This window comes from Calidris pugnax, unplaced genomic scaffold (assembly GCF_001431845.1).
Source record: "Calidris pugnax isolate Ruff unplaced genomic scaffold, ASM143184v1 scaffold18, whole genome shotgun sequence".
Lineage (NCBI taxonomy): Eukaryota > Metazoa > Chordata > Aves > Charadriiformes > Scolopacidae > Calidris > Calidris pugnax.
Window position 1 is genome coordinate 15,954,702 of NW_015090812.1, and position 1,296 is coordinate 15,955,997.

Consider the following 1,296-nt stretch of genomic DNA (forward strand, 5'->3'; position numbering starts at 1 on the left):
CCTGCCAGCAATCCAACACCTAAAGATGCCCTGTATCCCCGACAACCCCGGACAGTGGCTTTGCCTGCCCTAAAGCCTGAAGGTTCACCCACAGCTGGTCCTCAGAGACATATTCCCAGGTTTTCTGTACCAGATCTGCTCATCACCATCTCCCTCCCTTCCTTCCTTCCTTCCTTCCTTCCCATGATGATGTGTCTGGGGCAAACTCTGTTTCTTCCTCACATCTTTTGCCGCATAGAGAAGCACAGTGTTATATTACAACTAACTTCAAATGGAAGTCTGTATTTACTGTTAGCCTGTTTCAGTGTTTCAGTGCAGGCTGTAACTGATGCTGAAATATTTCATCTTGGGATTGACAGATAAACTGGTGTGTTAATACGTTGGGTTCGTACAAGGGGGCATTGCAGGCGTGGCATTGCTTAAATAGGCGGGGGTTTTGTGCAAAACCATTTGGTTTGCACAACAGAGCAGCAGCAGGCAGGGCCACGGGACAGGGCTCCTCCGGCCTGGGGCTGTGGTGCTGCAGTGAAACCACCGAGGGCTTGCTCCCACCAGGCACTGCCTGACTTCCAGATCTGCATAAGGGCAGATTTTTGTACTTAGGCACGGAGTGGAGAGTTTTCTGCAGCGGCCACTTCACCGGGGCCCAAGGGGGTGCGTCTGGGAGGGTAAAGGCGTGAACGTTTCGCCGCTGCTACTCCTGGAGCAGCTGCAAGCATGACAGACCCCGCTGCCAGGACGCAAAATGGCGCCTGCCAGGGCCCAACATGGCTGCCACGCAGCCTCCCTCGTGACCCAGTCGATCCGGGTACTTTCCGCCCGCGCTGTACGCGGCGGCGCCGCCGGTCCCGGGCCCCTTCTCCTTGCAGGTCGGCATGATCACGTGACTCGCCGCCCGGGCCAATCGCCGCCCGCCGTGCCCCCGCTGCCGCGCGCACCCTCCGCCTCCCCTCGTTGTGGTGGAAGGCGCCATTGAAGGAAGCCGGAGCCGCCGCCGGGCCGCCGCGGCCGTCAGTCGTCCGGGGGAGCCGGGCCCGCCGCCGCCATGGACTACGGGGAAGGTGAGGGCGCACCCCCAGAGCAAGGGTAGGGCCCGGCCGCCGCCACCGCTGCCGCCGCGGGGCCCGGCCGCGTCTCAAAATGGCAGCGGGCGCTTTGTTCCGCGCAGGACGGAGCCCTCTCCCTCATCCACCTCCTTGCCGCCCCTCCCGGGTCGGGGGAGCTGCGGCGGCGGCCGGCGGCGGGAGGGCTGCGCGGGAGGAGGGGCGGCGTGGGCGGGCGGGCGGCGCGAGCGGG

General features: G+C 63.3%; 1 protein-coding gene across 2 annotated transcripts in view; it reads left to right on the plus strand.

The window, feature by feature from the left end:
* Positions 1-905: 905 nt before the first annotated feature.
* Positions 906-1,296, plus strand: part of ZNF326 (zinc finger protein 326) — a 29,783-nt gene continuing 29,392 nt past the window's right edge. Inside the window, exon 1 of one of the 2 annotated variants that reach the window (XM_014939148.1) lies at positions 906-1,061. In XM_014939148.1, coding sequence (XP_014794634.1) covers positions 1,046-1,061 — 16 coding nt within the window. In that variant the 5' untranslated portion in view covers positions 906-1,045. The remainder of the gene's footprint in view (positions 1,062-1,296) is intronic. The other variant, XM_014939149.1, reaches the window with a different exon arrangement.